Consider the following 13,878-nt stretch of genomic DNA (forward strand, 5'->3'; position numbering starts at 1 on the left):
CTTTATTCCTTAACTAAGATGTATGAGCTTAATACAATTTTTAAGGCAAATATTAAAATCTATGGCTATGTTAAATAGAATATTTTTAAAAAGACAAATAATAATAATAATAACACGACTTAATGTTGTTGTTGTTGTTATTTGGTATTTCTAAAAATTAGAGTCATAAAACATAATTGTTAATTTGAGCGACAGAATCACAATGTTTCTACCTTTATACAGTCTATGGTTTCTACACTGAAAATGAGACCTTTAACGTACTATTCATTTTGTTTCCGGTTGTGTTACGTCTGCAAAGGTTCGACTGCAAACAAGATGATAGCAAATAGATTTACGTATTTCTCTGATAAAAGACCTACCTGATCACTACCGCGTGTTTAGCAGTATTACGCTTCGAAGCTTTTACTGTCGTACCAACAGCTTATGAGAGTATAATAAGCAAGTTGTTTAATGTACCCAGTCGGCGGTAGGATTATGTTGACGGAAGTAGACGTGGATTTTGTGATGAGATCAGAGCCAAACCTATACAGTAAACTGATACATCTATCTCATTTTGACGTCAAAGAAGCTTACGAGTAACTAGTAACTCATAACCTGAACCGGTGCTTATTTGGCCAGGATTCTTTTTTATCGCTTGACTGTAATTTACCCGAGCTTTACCCGAAAATCTAGCTGTCATCATAAAGCCAATGAACTGCCGTTCATTGATTCAGTACTTTTGTATAAAAACGGTTCGGTCGATTAGAAAACAAGCAAATTGTCATCTATGCGCGCGATTTCATTCAGCGATGTCTACAGCCATGTGGTCTGTAGCTGCATTTGAAATGTAATCCAATTTTTGTCAGCCTCGAAGAAACTTAAACCAATGACAGCTCCACTATGGATATGCAACACAAAAGTTTTAAATGTTGCTGACAGGAATCGAACGCCGTTTTCAACTGGATGTATCCACATATAACTGATATATAGTACAGTAGATACAGTATATTGTATTTTTATGTCGTGTTAGTCCATGGAGAAGATGTCTCCAGTTCCTGCTCTTCCTCTTATCATCAACTGTTGTATGTCTGCACTTGGGTGCATTGCAACAATCAAACTGATTCCTGCTTTTAAGGATCATTTCATATCTGCCAGACTCTATGGCATGGACCTAAATAAAGCCATAAAGAAAGAGGTGTAAGTGGTTGATTTTTACATCAAACGTATGAATTGCAATTTGGTGTTTGGAACCTGAATTTAACTCCTTTCTCTTTTCCTTATTAACCAGGCCCGAATCGCAAGGTGTAATCAGTGGCACAGTCTTTCTCATCATTCTCTTCCTCTTCATCCCTGTCCCCTTCCTCCAGTGCTTTATGGGAGAGCAGTGTCAACGGTTCCCTCACAACGAGGTGAGTTAATCATCCCTTAATGATAAAACAATAAACACATTTCAAGAATTCACCACTTACACTACTGTTCTGTTTGGGTTCAGTTTCTTTAAGGAAATTAAATTAAAGTGGCATTAAATGAAAAGTGACAATAGAGACATTTATGTTACAAAAGCTTAAAATATCATGTCAAAAAATATTAATCCTCACAACTGTTTCAACATTGATAATAAGAAATGTTTCATGAGCAGCAAATCAGTATATTATGAATATTATAGTATATTATTTTATTCTGAAGGATCATGTGACACTCAAGACTGTCACTGATCACAGGTATAAATGATATTTTAAGTAGTGCTGGGCAATGATTAATCGCGATTAATTGCATCCAAAATAAAAGTTAGCATAAGAGACTTATTTAAAAATATATATATATATAAAATATCAATATAAATATAAAATAATGTAATATAAAATATCAGTCATAACTATGGCATTTGTGCATATGTCCATGTAGTTTGTGCAGCTGATTGGTGCTTTGTTGGCCATCTGCTGCATGATATTCCTGGGCTTTGCTGATGATGTTCTGAATCTGCGATGGAGACACAAGCTGCTGCTGCCCACTATGGCCTCCCTGCCTCTACTCATGGTCTACTTCACTAACTTTGGCAACACTCTCATCGTCGTGCCCAAACCTTTCCGTGTCCTGCTGGGGATGCATCTGGACTTGGGTGAGTTTGACAGTCTGCTTAAATGTCTGGTGCTCTAGATTTGATTGTATTGCCCTCTTGTTTGATATGTGCAGTATGACTGTCGCTATTCTCAGCATTTTTATACAATGTGTTTCAGGCATTCTGTATTATGTATATATGGGAATGCTGGCTGTATTCTGCACAAATGCCATCAACATCTTGGCTGGTATCAATGGCATTGAGTCTGGGCAAGCTCTCTTCATATCTGGCTCCATCATCCTCTTTAATATACTGGAACTCAATGGTGAGCGGAGGGTTTCTATTCAACCTGTTTGATCAAATTTTCCACCTGCTTTCCACATGCATAATTTATACCATTTATATACACACTACTGTTCAAAAGTTTAAAATAATATTTTTATGTTTTTGAAACAAGTCTGTTATGGTCACAAAGGGTGTATTTATTTGATCAGTTAAAAACAGTAAAACTACTATTGTGAAATAACTGTTTTTTTAATATATATATATTTTTAATGTCATTTATTCCTGTGATGGCAAAACTCAACTCTCAGAAGTCATTACTCCAGTCTTCAGTGTCACATTATACTTAATTCGTTTAAACCTCTCTGACATTGCTTGATTTTTATTTAAATAGGTCTGTAGATATATTCTCTAATTTATATTGTTCAATTGATCTTTGATTAATGTTTCTCTTTCAGGAGACTACAGGGATGACCATGTTTTCTCTTTGTACTTCATGATTCCCTTTTTTTTCACCACATTAGCCCTCTTCTACCACAACTGGTTTGTTAAATATATTGCTTTTTGATCATCTTTACTTACTTTAGTTTAAGACGACCCATTAAAATGCTGAACTGAAGTTTGACAATCAGCACTGATAATAATCTTAACCTCAACAACTCCTATTTTTTAACCTATAATAAACCTTTGAATATCTTTTATCAGGTACCCTTCCTCTGTGTTTGTGGGAGACACTTTCTGTTACTTTGCTGGAATGACGTTTGCAGTGGTTGGGATACTCGGCCACTTCAGTAAGACCATGCTGCTTTTCTTCATCCCCCAAATCATCAACTTCATTTACTCTCTGCCTCAGCTGTTTCACATTATTCCCTGTCCCAGACATCGCCTGCCTAGGTGGGTTATTACACTAACATTTTAAAATCAAGCTATAACATAGATTCCTTTTTACTTACAGTAGAATTTATTTTGACAGTCATTGAAAGTTATTTGAATATGTGGGCATTTGAAGTGTTAAACTCTTTAAGTAACTTTTTCACTTATGATTTATTTGTAAGTTTTATACATGCTTTACTTATGATTTCAACAGTGTTCCCTAAACATTTGCACCATATATAAGGCAAAATGAAATGGTTATGAGAGCTTGACCTCTGAAACTGATTAATGCAGGTTACAATCTGACACGGGAAAGCTTGGCATGAGCTATTCCAAGTTCAAACAGAAGGACCTGGGCAAATTAGGGCAACTTATTCTGAAGGTAAACACACTCATGCCACTGTCAGTATTTATCATTATAAATAGGTTTAGGAATGTTTGTTTAAAAGAATGTTATTTTTGCAACAAAAGATCCAGGAGCTTAACCTATAGGTATACGGTATTCCCTGTATCTTTGAATGCGATTTCCTCTTTTATCCTGCAGGTGGCAGAAATGTTATGGCTTCTGGATGTGCGTAGAGGGCAGGAAGGAGATGATGAGTTTATTGAGTGTAACAACATGACCCTTATCAACCTGGTACTAAAAGTACTGGGACCTACCCATGAGAGAAACCTGACTACAATCATGCTTTTAATACAGGTGAATCCCATGAATTTATTACAGAGTTGAGAGGCAATGTGCTATACTATGATTATTTCAATTCAAAGTGCTTTGAAACCGTAAAGAAGGTTGTGATATTTGGCATTACTGCCTCACTAATGTATGAGAAATGCATCTTTCTGGTCATTATCATAAGGCCCCCTTTAGTCACAACAATATTCAAAGGCTCCCTAGCCCTAGTGTTGTTTTCAAAACTTACTTTAATATATGGGCACTCCAAAGTTTCTGTAAATTCCTATAAAAAAATGTATTAGTTGAATCTTCTTCAGGGTTTCAACTCTTCCAATTTTAAGGATAAGGTTTTTTTTTTAAAGGTATTTCTCTTTCTCTATCTCTTTCTATCTCTGATAAAATACTTTAGAGATTGGCGTCTAGCAAAAATGTATATTCATGCAAAATGTATTAAAGCAGCACTATGTATATAATGAGCGAGTACATCATGAATTCATCTTCCAAACCGCGTTTTTGTCTTATTCCGAATCACTACGGTACACTTATAATAAGTACTTATATTTGGACTATTGTAGCCTGGTCGGGTCGTCACCGCTGCGGAGTAACACATACCTGCGTGAATCGCCATAGACATAAACTTAGAGAAGTAGCTCCGGTTGGAATGTTCTTCCGCGGGATGTGTGCAGTTCTGTTTATTAACCGCTAGAGCGCCAAAAGTTACATAGTGCTGCTTTAATCAAATTCAAGATTTGATTAATTTACATGCCTTTTCCAGGTGTAGAAATCACATTTTCAAAATTAGGCTACCTCATGAATGCAGGTTTTCAAAGACTGTGTAAATTCTTCAAAAGAAACTGATGTTTTGGTGGTTTGAGATAATACATAGGCGTAATTTACGGGTGGGACATGTCCCCACCACATTTTGCCAGGGTCGATATTGTCCCTACCACTTTTTGAAAGTAATTGAAAAATATATTGCGGAAGGTATGTATTAAAGGGAAAACAAGATCAACAAATCATTCTTCATAATCTAATTAGGGTGATTAAAAAACAAAAAAACAACAACATTTGACTCCTTACGCATGCATAACTCGTGCAGTGCAATAACGACGTGATTTGCAGCTGTCGCACTTTTCGTAATGTCATTATAGGCTATAGCATGGTGTCCCCACCACTTTTCAAAGCAAAGTTACGCCACTGATAGTATATTTCTTTCTCAGGTCTCGGGGAGTGCCGTGGCATTTGGAATCCGGTATCATCTTGTGCGTCTGTTCTACGACATCTAGACCACTCAAGCTCCTGAGAGACTTTACAACCTGCTGCTTTCATTTGAAGAACAAACAAAACTGAAACAAAACTGATTGTTGTAAGAATGATAACTATACTGCCTGTCCTCTATAAAGTATGGAATCTTGATACTACACACTGTATTCCAGCTTCTCTGTCTATATATCTGCATGAGATGGGACAGTGTACACATATGCCCTTAACTGTCATTGGGACATGAAAGCTCTGTAGATAATGAACAATGTCTGCGTAAGGATATCTAATTATTTTGGTTGACCTGAAAAGAGGGTTCTATTTTGAAAGATTATGGGAAACAGTTACATTCAGGAATATTTTAGGGAGTTTGACATTTTTGAGAACATTTCTGAAAGATTACTTGATATATGCAGTTGTATTTGTGTGTGTGTGTGTGTGTGTGTGTGGCAAATCTAATATTATGCCTTTGACTGATTTAAATAAACCAATGTGACCATAGAACAAACATACTAGCTTCCGGAAAGGAAAAAGTGCTCTATATTTATACTGTTTTATAGATCAATTGTTGTATATTTTATATGTTTTATATTTATATTGTTCTCATGCAGTTTTCAGACCAAAAATCAAACATAACCCAAACATTAATACTAATACAAAGAACTCATTTTTCAATTATTTAGCATGAGGGCTTTCCAGGTTATTATATACCAAGGACTCTCAAATGTGGTGGTCCCTTTCCTACAATACAAAGGCAGCTGTTAAGTTTAATATATAGCAACCCTTTTATACTGTGACCATAGTAAGTGTGTAGTCTTTTAATAAGAACATTATGTTTGCAAAATTAAATGTTTTTTTTTATTTGCCATTGTACTAAAATGATAGCAAATTGTTAAAATATTATCTGGAAAACAATTACTTGATATCACAGTTTATACTCTCTCGCGCGCTTTCCTGTGTATTAGAAAAATGTGTTTCGCTTTTTTGAGATTTATTAATATAGCACAATAATTTCGGTGCAATTCCAAAGCAGATTTACATAAAGTAGTGCCATACAGCAAATTAACTTTTTTAAAGGGTTGTAAGACAGGCATTACCGCCACTGAATACAAAGTGCAAATCGAGCTGCGGAACACTTGAATGAGTTTAGGTGTTGGAGGGAATGATAATTGTGATGTACTGCTAGGCTGCAATTTGATTGGCTGAGATTTGAACGTGACGCCGCAAAGGTGAATTCTGATTGGTTTGGTTATTTCATGGGAAAAAAGTAAGGAAATGTTTGAAGTATTTGCAAAAGGTGAGTTATTTATCAATATTTTTAAACAACTGCAGACGCATTCCCTCACGAAATAGTGTTCATCGTCTGTTTGATTACGTCTTTAATTTATTTTCCCGTACATTTCTGCCATATGTACATTAACTGACAGTCACCACTGATAAGCTTCCACTAAATATTGTAGAAACTTAAGTAGCGGTGAAGTTGCTTTGCAACGATCTGTATCGTGAATAGCGCTATACAAATAAGCTTGAATTGAATTGAAATATCCTTGAATGAAAACACATTCAATTATTCTCAACCGAAGCCACTAGTCAACAAAATGGAGGCAGAATGTTAACTTGCCTTTTTGTTTTGCTAACCAGCTGTGTCATACTAGGTAACAACGTCGTCTATGATTTAATAAAACTACTAGCTGTACATTTGGTAATTAAGAAGTATTAATATGTTGGAGGTAATCATTTTGGCGCAGTTCATATTGTGAATGTGGTTGTTTATCGCCTTTAAAAACAAACTGGCAGCTATGGACAGAAAGCTCGAGCTGCGGTGTGCAGGACAAACTTACAGTCATGTTAGATCTCGCATGTGACTTTAGCATGTGTTTCAGAAGACGGGAGGACCACACATTGTGCTTTACATTCAGTGCTGCAGGATGCCGCCGTCGGGTAAACGCGCCCTGCGCAGAGAGGAGCTGCAGCTGGAGCTGGCGTGTGAGTGGGGCTCGTGTCAGGAGACGTTTGACAGGATGCAGGAGTTTTGCCAGCACGTGGAGAAACATTATAAAGCTACCGTGGACAGTGAGACAGACTTACCAGGTGCGTCCAACCCTTGAAGGTGTCAGGTCTTGTAATGGAAGCATTTATTTACTTATCTTTCATGTCTTAAAGGGATAGTTCACTCAAAAATGAACATTCTCATCATTTATTTAACATGATATAGTTCCAAGTTTTTTTATGGAACACAATAGGAAACATTTTGAAGAATATCTGTTGCATGCATTGAAAATGAAAGGTGACTATGGATGTCTCGCACTGACTTGGAACATTGCGGTATGAGTCATATGGACTAGTTCTAATGACTTTTTCTAACGATTTTGTAAATAAAAACTTGTATAATGAAACTAAAATGAAAATAAAAGCTAATTCAAAATATTTATAAAAATTCTCAATATAAATAATACTTTATATTGAAAGTCTCCTCTTGTTGCAATTGTGAGATGTAAAGTTATTGCGTAAAAATGAGTAAAGATTCAATTCTAAGAATAAACATACCATACATTGCAAAATAAATGACAATATAAACAATAGCTTATCAGTTCTGGTATAATGTGTTTTAAAGGGGACTATTAGTGCTGGGGTTGTGCTAGTAACACATAACATTTCTTATTTCTTTATCTATTCTACATTGCACCAACTGGCACATTTTTATGCATTGCTCGACTGTCTGTATTAATGTTACATCGGTGGAGGATTGTTGAGTGTTGACTTTGAGCCATAGCAGGCGTCTCAGCTCAAGGTTTCTGGCAGTCAGAGTCCCTGTGGCGCTGACTCCATTGGTCTGGTCCATAATCAATACTTGGCTTGCCTGCATGTTTTACAGAAGAGGAGCATAACTGTCTGTGGAGAGACTGTGGCTTCTGCTCAGTGGAAGGAAATGCAGAGCTTCTCAGACACATGTTCTTTCATTGCTACCACACCAAGTTGAAGCAATGGGGTCTTGCTATACTCAAGGGCCACAGTGACATGGGTGCCTGTTCGGTCGGCCTCCATAACCGCAACATTGTGCCTGAGGTCCAAGAGAACTTCCTTTGTCTTTGGGAGCACTGTGAGGTATGGAAGCAATCCCAAGTGTTACTGTATGTGGCTTGTCAAATCAAGTTTATTGAGGTGTGAAGAATAAGTGGAAGAGTTTTTATTCTATTATATGTATTGTGTTTGGCAGTGCTTTCAAAATAAAGTGCTCAGCTGATAAGCGTATTTGTATTCAGATGTCTATGGATAATCCGGAGTGGTTCTACAGACATGTGGAGATGCATGCCCATTGTCTCGAGGCTAATGAAGAGAATGTGTTGTTCTGTGGCTGGAAAGGTAAGAAACAACTTCAAGGCCCCTCCATTGTCCACAACAATATTTGAAAGCCCTATGATTTTTCTAGTTATTTGTAATTTAGTGGAGAAGCATTAATGGTAAGGATTAAAAAAAAAAAAAAAATCTTACAATTTCTACCTGATGAAATGTGTTCGAGCTAAGCATAAATATAAAAATTTATGTTCATTATAATATGACTTTTCCAGATCCAGAGATCACACATTTAAAAATAGGCTACCTTATATATTCACTGGGAACCCCAACTCTTCAACAAAACAAAAAACAAAAATCTAAAATAAATGATTGTAGCTTTTTAATGTTTTTAAAAATGGCACTCTAGTAGTTTTTGGCACCTGGTCGAGAACCACTTCATTCATTAGATGCAGCAAGTCAGTTATGAAATAAACACAGAATCATAAAGAATAGAATAATCAGTTATTATACTTCATAATGTCCAGACTGCTACCTTGTGTTAATGCTAAAATGTAATATTTGTCCGTTTTGTCTGTTCTGGACCTTATTAGGTACAACGTATAAGAGTGAACCCCATGGTAGACGATATTAAGCATCGTAGTCATTTGAATATTCCTGAAAGCTTTCTTTGCTCGTAACGATTTTTAAAGATCTGCACATTTTTTAAATGTTAACATTTCCTTATTTCTAGACTGCGAGGCCTCTTTCAAGGGCAGGTTATTTGAATATTCCTGAAAGCTTTCTTTGCTCGTAACGATTTTTAAAGATCTGCACATTTTTTAAATGTTAACTTTTCCTTATTTCTAGACTGCGAGGCCTCTTTCAAGGGCAGGTTTAAGTTGCGAGAGCACATGCGTAGCCACACACAGGAAAAGCTGGTGGCATGTCCGACCTGTGGAGGAATGTTTGCCAACAACACAAAGTTCTTTGACCACATTCGACGGCAAACCTCCATAGAATGTGAGGGGGTTGTGTTTGAGTTTGTACACATGCAGAAACAGCAATAACATAATCTGAAAACCTTCTGTATTGAACAAATCCGACACTTTGAATTCTTTTGTTGAACATACCAAAAAAAAAAAGATTAGATTGATTAGTATGGCTCATTGCACCCATTTGTTTGTGTGCGATTGTGTCTGTAGCTCAAAGATTTCAGTGTTCTCACTGCTCTAAGCGTTTTGCCACTGAGAGGCTGCTGAGAGACCACATGAGGAACCATGGTATGGGTCTTTTTATATGTTGAGTGTCATAATGGTTGTACTTTGTTCTACTGTATTGAAGCCTTTATTTCCTTATGATGTTCTTCTCTGTTCTCTGATCAAAGTCAACCATTATAAATGTCCTCTTTGTGATATGACCTGTCCATCACCATCCTCGCTGAGAAACCACATCAAATTTCGTCATTCCAACGAGAAGCCTTACAGCTGTGACTACTGCGAGTACAGGTGAGGTCACTTCATTGCCAAAGACAGTGAGTCTGGATCCCCCTGGATATTTCTAATCTTTTAGTCTGCCATTTCAGACCTGTGTGTCAGACCATGATCTGTCAGATTGTTTGTGTTTGTCTGGTTTTCAGCTGTAAAAACCTGATAGATCTGCGGAAGCATTTAGACACGCACAGCAGTGAGCCAGCGTATCGATGTGACTTTGCAGATTGTGACTACTCCACTCGCTCACTTTACTCAATCAAGAACCACTACAAGCGCGTTCATGAGGTGAGCCAGTCAGAAAATGCCAGATACATTCATATCTACATATTAGGAGCCAATAAGAAGACATCAATATAAAATAATGAAATATCTTCTTTTGTGTACCACAGAATAAAGTAAGTCAGGTTTGGTAAGACATATAGCAAATTTTACTTTATTTTATTTTTGGACATGAATATGGCAAATAAAAAATGATGTCAAGCAAATGGTAATATATAAAATTAGTACATTGTTACATTTAGGACTGTTAATGTTGTTTTACCAATTTTTCCTGATTTCAAATGTAAACAGGAAAATGTAATTTCTGTGAGATATTTTTTTAGCCTGTAATTGATGTAAGAATTGTTTATCATTACAAGAAATAATGTAATCAGGTTTGATCTATAAAAATAATTTATCTAATCTAGAGATAATCTCTATTACAGCCAGCAACACAATAAATCCACAATAAATGTATAAAATAAAAAGGCAGAATACATTGTCTGGAACAGTGTGAGCAATTAAAATAAAACTTAATGTTCGTCAGAAAGTGAATACAATTCTGCATCATTACATTTGCACTCATTTTCAGCTCATAGCTTCAGAATAGCTAAAAACGTTAATGTGCTGTTTTGCATTTAGGGAGATTACACTCCTCGCTATAAGTGTCACGTGTGTGAGCAGTGCTTCACCCGGGGGAACAACCTCACTGCCCATTTACGCAAGAAACATCAGTTCAAATGGCCTTCGGGACACCCGAGATTTAGGTTTGAAGTCTTCCTCTTTGACTTTGCTTTTGTTTTCAGAAAGCTCTTGCTAGGTTTGTGTGCAATAAACATTAGATGGTGTATGTGGAAACCTACAATACTGTATTTTTACTATATATATATATTTTTTTTTTTTTTTTTTTTTTGATGTTTAAAAATATAGTCAAAAGCAGTAATTTTTGTAATGTGCCGTTTAAAACAACTGTTCTGTTTTAATAATTATTAAATAATAAATAATTATTAAATGTATTTAATAGATTTTATTTCTCTGAAAAGCGGGCTCTTCAGTGTCACATGATCCTTCAAAAATCATTCTAATATGCTTGAATACATTTGCGCTGCTTAATGTTTTATTATTATACTTTTTTTTTTGTGAAAAACGTTACTTTTTCAGGATTATTTGATGAGTAGGCTTAAAAGAACAGAATTTATCTGAAACAAATCTTTTGTGACATGATAAATATTGTTGGGTCACCTTTTGATCAGGTTAATGTGTCCTTACAGAATAAACATATTATTTTCTTTCAATAAATAAATAAATAAATAATAAATAAAATAAATAAACACAATCAATCAAAACTTTTAAGTAGGTTGACCACCTATAGTTCTAACCATAGTAGATGGCATATTTATTTTGATGTGGGTATCCAGTGGACAGTAAACCTAACCCATCTAACCTGACTGTGGTTTTCTCCAATCTTTTTCAGGTATAAAGAGCATGAAGATGGGTTCATGCGCCTGCAGCTGATCCGCTATGAGAGCGTGGAGCTGACAGAGCAGCTGATGCAGGGAGAAGGGGACAGCAATGAGTCCAGCCAGCAGAACGGTGAAGAACTGGAGGAGACGGGGCCCCTCAGCACTATGGGTGGAAATACAGAGGCAGGAATAAGAAAGGAGGGAGTGGATGTCTGTAGGACACAGGAAAATACAGAAAGTGTGTTCTTGGTGTTGACAGCCGGCACCTCCGCAGAAACAGACTCTACAAGGGAGGGAGCCGTAATGCGTCAGCTACAGGACACTGCCCAACAGCTGGGCATGGAGATGATTTAACTGCACCTCTGATTACCGGAACACCCTAAGACTGCCGTGTCAGACAATAAGAAGGTACATTAGGACATTCCAATTAACTCCGTGACAAAAAATACTATGAGACTAACAGGGGACCAAAACAGGAATAGAGTGTGTGTGAGAATTCTGTCATCATCAAACACTGCACTGAACAAAATCACATGTTAGCTCTGAGGATGTGCTTAAATGAATAGTTCATTCAGTAAGGAGCTTATTTTCTCACCCTCATGTCTTTCTGACTGATTATTTTGTTTGTCACAAAATGCAAAATGAGATGTCAAACACAGTGTGAGTTGCCTTTTTCTATTCAACAAACATTGATGATAATTTATACTGCCAAGCTCCAAAACAGACAAAAAACACCAAGAAAGTATATTAAATGTAGACTTGTACGTTATAAGTGTTGTAAGTATTTTTTATTCCCTGTTTGGAAGTCCGTTTCCTTGTAGGGAAAACACAAGCACACACATTCAGGATCTCTTATTGTGTTTCTTGAAAGAAGGACACTGCAGGGTTGGAATAATAAGATTTAAATAATGACGCTATTTTCATTCTGGGCTGAACTATCCCTTTAAATTTGACTGTTTGTGTGTGTGTGCGTGTGTGTGTGAGTGAGCGAGAGAGAAGAGGGTAATGGGAATGGAAATGTTTAATCCTACTGAACAGTTTAATCAGCTTTCTTTGACAGGTTCAGACTTAATGTGAAGGAAGATGGACAGATCTCTGTGGAGAACTCTTTACAGTGTATAGTTTTATACAGTGTGCTTCTGTTTTAAAGTTGAATTGGAAGTGCTTCTGAATTTTAAACCACCATTCCCGTTTAATTTATTTTTCTACTTTCTATTGAGATCAGTTCTGTTGTGCAGAAAGGCCCATTCCAATTCCTACTGCTGTTGTATCAAAGTAAAAAGTACTTTTTAAATTAATTGTTTTTTGTTTGTTTTTTTAAATATATAATTTTTTTAATATACACCTTTTCCTTAGGACTTTTTTTGCCATTGAGTCCTAATAATTAACAATCTTATTAAGAAAGAATTAATTTAGGGCATACTGACTATACAAATTGACATAATTTTGTTTTAAATAAACAATGGCAGTAATATCAGTACATTTTTGTCCTTTTTGTTTTGTTCTTCTCTAATTAAAATATTTTGCTTGTAAACGGAAATTATTTCTTGCCATTCAAAGTCAGAAAGATTGTTGTGCCATCAGATGAATGAATTACATTTTAAAATCTATTAAAATAATATTAAAATAGTTACTTTAAATTGTAACTATTTCACAATATTACTGTTTTACTGTTTTTGATCAAATAAATGCAGCCTTGGTGAGCAAGAGTCTCCTTTCAAAAACACACAAAAAAATCTTATCAACCCCAAACTTCAATCATTAGTGTGCAAATATACTATATATATTCCTCTGTGTGTGAAAAATTAAAGCTTGTGTGTTCTGGGAATAATCCGCTTTGTTCTGTGATCCTGTGTGTGACTGTAAGAACAGTACTTGTAAGTCCTGTTTGTTTGAATATCTCAGGACAGGAGTCAGCAGGCAGGTTGTGCTGGGTTAGGCAGAAGTTTGTGCATTACTGCAGCAGTCAGAGGTCAGTGTTTGAACGCTTTTCACAGATCTGTGTCGTTACAGTAATTACATGCACTGCAGGTCTCAGGCACACTAGGCACTCTGCTTAGGGAAGTGAATTGGATCAGATTAATCTCGAACATTGTTAAAGGGGTCATATGATGCTTTTTTTAAAGATCATTATTTTGTGTATTTGGTGTAACAGAATATGTTGACATGCTTTAATGTTCAAAAAACACATTATTTTTCAAATACTGTACATTATTGTAGGTCCTATATGCCCCGCCTCTCTCAAACGCTTCGTTTTCTACAAAG

General features: G+C 36.0%; 2 protein-coding genes across 9 annotated transcripts; both read left to right on the forward strand.

The window, feature by feature from the left end:
• Positions 1-280: 280 nt before the first annotated feature.
• LOC107717886 (UDP-N-acetylglucosamine--dolichyl-phosphate N-acetylglucosaminephosphotransferase-like) lies at positions 281-5,623 on the forward strand. 2 transcript variants are annotated; one of them, XM_016524790.1, is made up of 9 exons: positions 281-1,176; positions 1,268-1,388; positions 1,885-2,098; positions 2,217-2,363; positions 2,779-2,863; positions 3,026-3,214; positions 3,488-3,575; positions 3,738-3,893; positions 5,087-5,623. In XM_016524790.1, exons 1-9 carry the CDS (start codon positions 1,013-1,015, stop codon positions 5,150-5,152), a joined length of 1,230 nt encoding a protein of 409 aa, XP_016380276.1. In that variant the 5' UTR covers positions 281-1,012; the 3' UTR covers positions 5,153-5,623. The 2 variants fall into 2 exon arrangements, with proteins under 2 accessions (XP_016380276.1, XP_016380277.1); XM_016524791.1 differs by lacking the exons at positions 3,488-3,575; positions 5,087-5,623 and having other exon boundaries at positions 3,738-3,889.
• A 665-nt stretch (positions 5,624-6,288) lies between these two features.
• hinfp (histone H4 transcription factor) lies at positions 6,289-13,024 on the forward strand. 7 transcript variants are annotated; one of them, XM_016524777.1, is made up of 10 exons: positions 6,289-6,423; positions 6,998-7,217; positions 8,002-8,231; positions 8,390-8,489; positions 9,270-9,422; positions 9,605-9,682; positions 9,787-9,907; positions 10,039-10,177; positions 10,793-10,917; positions 11,625-13,024. In XM_016524777.1, the coding sequence occupies exons 2-10, from the start codon at positions 7,055-7,057 to the stop codon at positions 11,965-11,967; spliced, it is 1,452 nt and encodes a 483-aa protein (XP_016380263.1). In that variant the 5' UTR covers positions 6,289-6,423; positions 6,998-7,054; the 3' UTR covers positions 11,968-13,024. The 7 variants fall into 7 exon arrangements, with proteins under 7 accessions (XP_016380263.1, XP_016380260.1, XP_016380264.1 ...); XM_016524774.1 differs by having other exon boundaries at positions 7,010-7,217; XM_016524778.1 differs by having other exon boundaries at positions 7,013-7,217.
• The last annotated feature ends 854 nt before the right edge of the window (positions 13,025-13,878 follow it).

This window comes from Sinocyclocheilus rhinocerous, unplaced genomic scaffold, assembly GCF_001515625.1.
Source record: "Sinocyclocheilus rhinocerous isolate Xijiao unplaced genomic scaffold, SAMN03320098_v1.1 scaffold1384, whole genome shotgun sequence".
In the NCBI taxonomy this organism is placed as follows: Eukaryota; Metazoa; Chordata; class Actinopteri; order Cypriniformes; family Cyprinidae; genus Sinocyclocheilus; species Sinocyclocheilus rhinocerous.